The sequence below is a fragment of the Habropoda laboriosa genome, unplaced genomic scaffold (genome assembly GCF_001263275.1).
Source record: "Habropoda laboriosa isolate 0110345459 unplaced genomic scaffold, ASM126327v1 scaffold62, whole genome shotgun sequence".
Classification (NCBI taxonomy): Eukaryota; Metazoa; Arthropoda; class Insecta; order Hymenoptera; family Apidae; genus Habropoda; species Habropoda laboriosa.
This window is the reverse complement of record NW_017100177.1, coordinates 1,276,338-1,276,922: the sequence shown is the minus strand read 5'-3', so window position 1 is coordinate 1,276,922 and position 585 is coordinate 1,276,338. Positions and strand designations below refer to the sequence as shown.

The 585-nt window shown below is 27.4% G+C and overlaps 1 protein-coding gene across 1 annotated transcript in view; it reads right to left on the bottom strand.

Moving 5' to 3' along the window:
- LOC108578827 (solute carrier family 25 member 38-like) overlaps positions 1-396 on the bottom strand; it is a 2,622-nt gene extending 2,226 nt beyond the window's left edge. The window contains exon 1 of the mRNA XM_017942228.1: positions 341-396. Coding sequence (XP_017797717.1) covers positions 341-394 — 54 coding nt within the window. The 5' untranslated portion in view covers positions 395-396. The remainder of the gene's footprint in view (positions 1-340) is intronic.
- Positions 397-585: the final 189 nt, after the last annotated feature.

Below are 585 nucleotides of genomic sequence, written 5' to 3'. Positions count from 1 at the left end.
AAAATATGTTAAATAAAATTTTCTGAACACATAGTAGCTTAAAGTAAAAAATATTTACCCTCCATTAATTTCTAACATTTGTATCATTAATATTACTAAAAATTGTATCCAAAGACTTAGTAATTATGTAAAAGAACTTCTATTTCAAAATAATAAGGCTGGGGTACTTACAATTCCCAAAGCCTCCATGTCATAAAATTGACTAGAAACTTGGAAAATGAATAAATTTGAAACTGCAGTAAATTTTCAGTTAACACAAAACTGGAGGAAAATGCTTTCTTAATGCTTCCTTTAGTGTTACTAAAATACTGTGAATGTTGAAAACGTGACTGCTACTTACATCTTCTTTTATCTTCGTGTTACCACTTTCGGGGTCAATAGAATAACCCTGCATATCAAAACATACTCCAACAAAAAATGCAAAAATATCAAACTGAAACGTGAATTAAACGTGACTTTAGATCAAACGTGACTTGTTTCATTGTATGTTTAATCTAAAGATGCAGAAGCTATAAAACATGTTTTTCCTTATGTACATTAATTTTAATAATAATAAAACGTATTTATTTATTATTATGAAGTTTC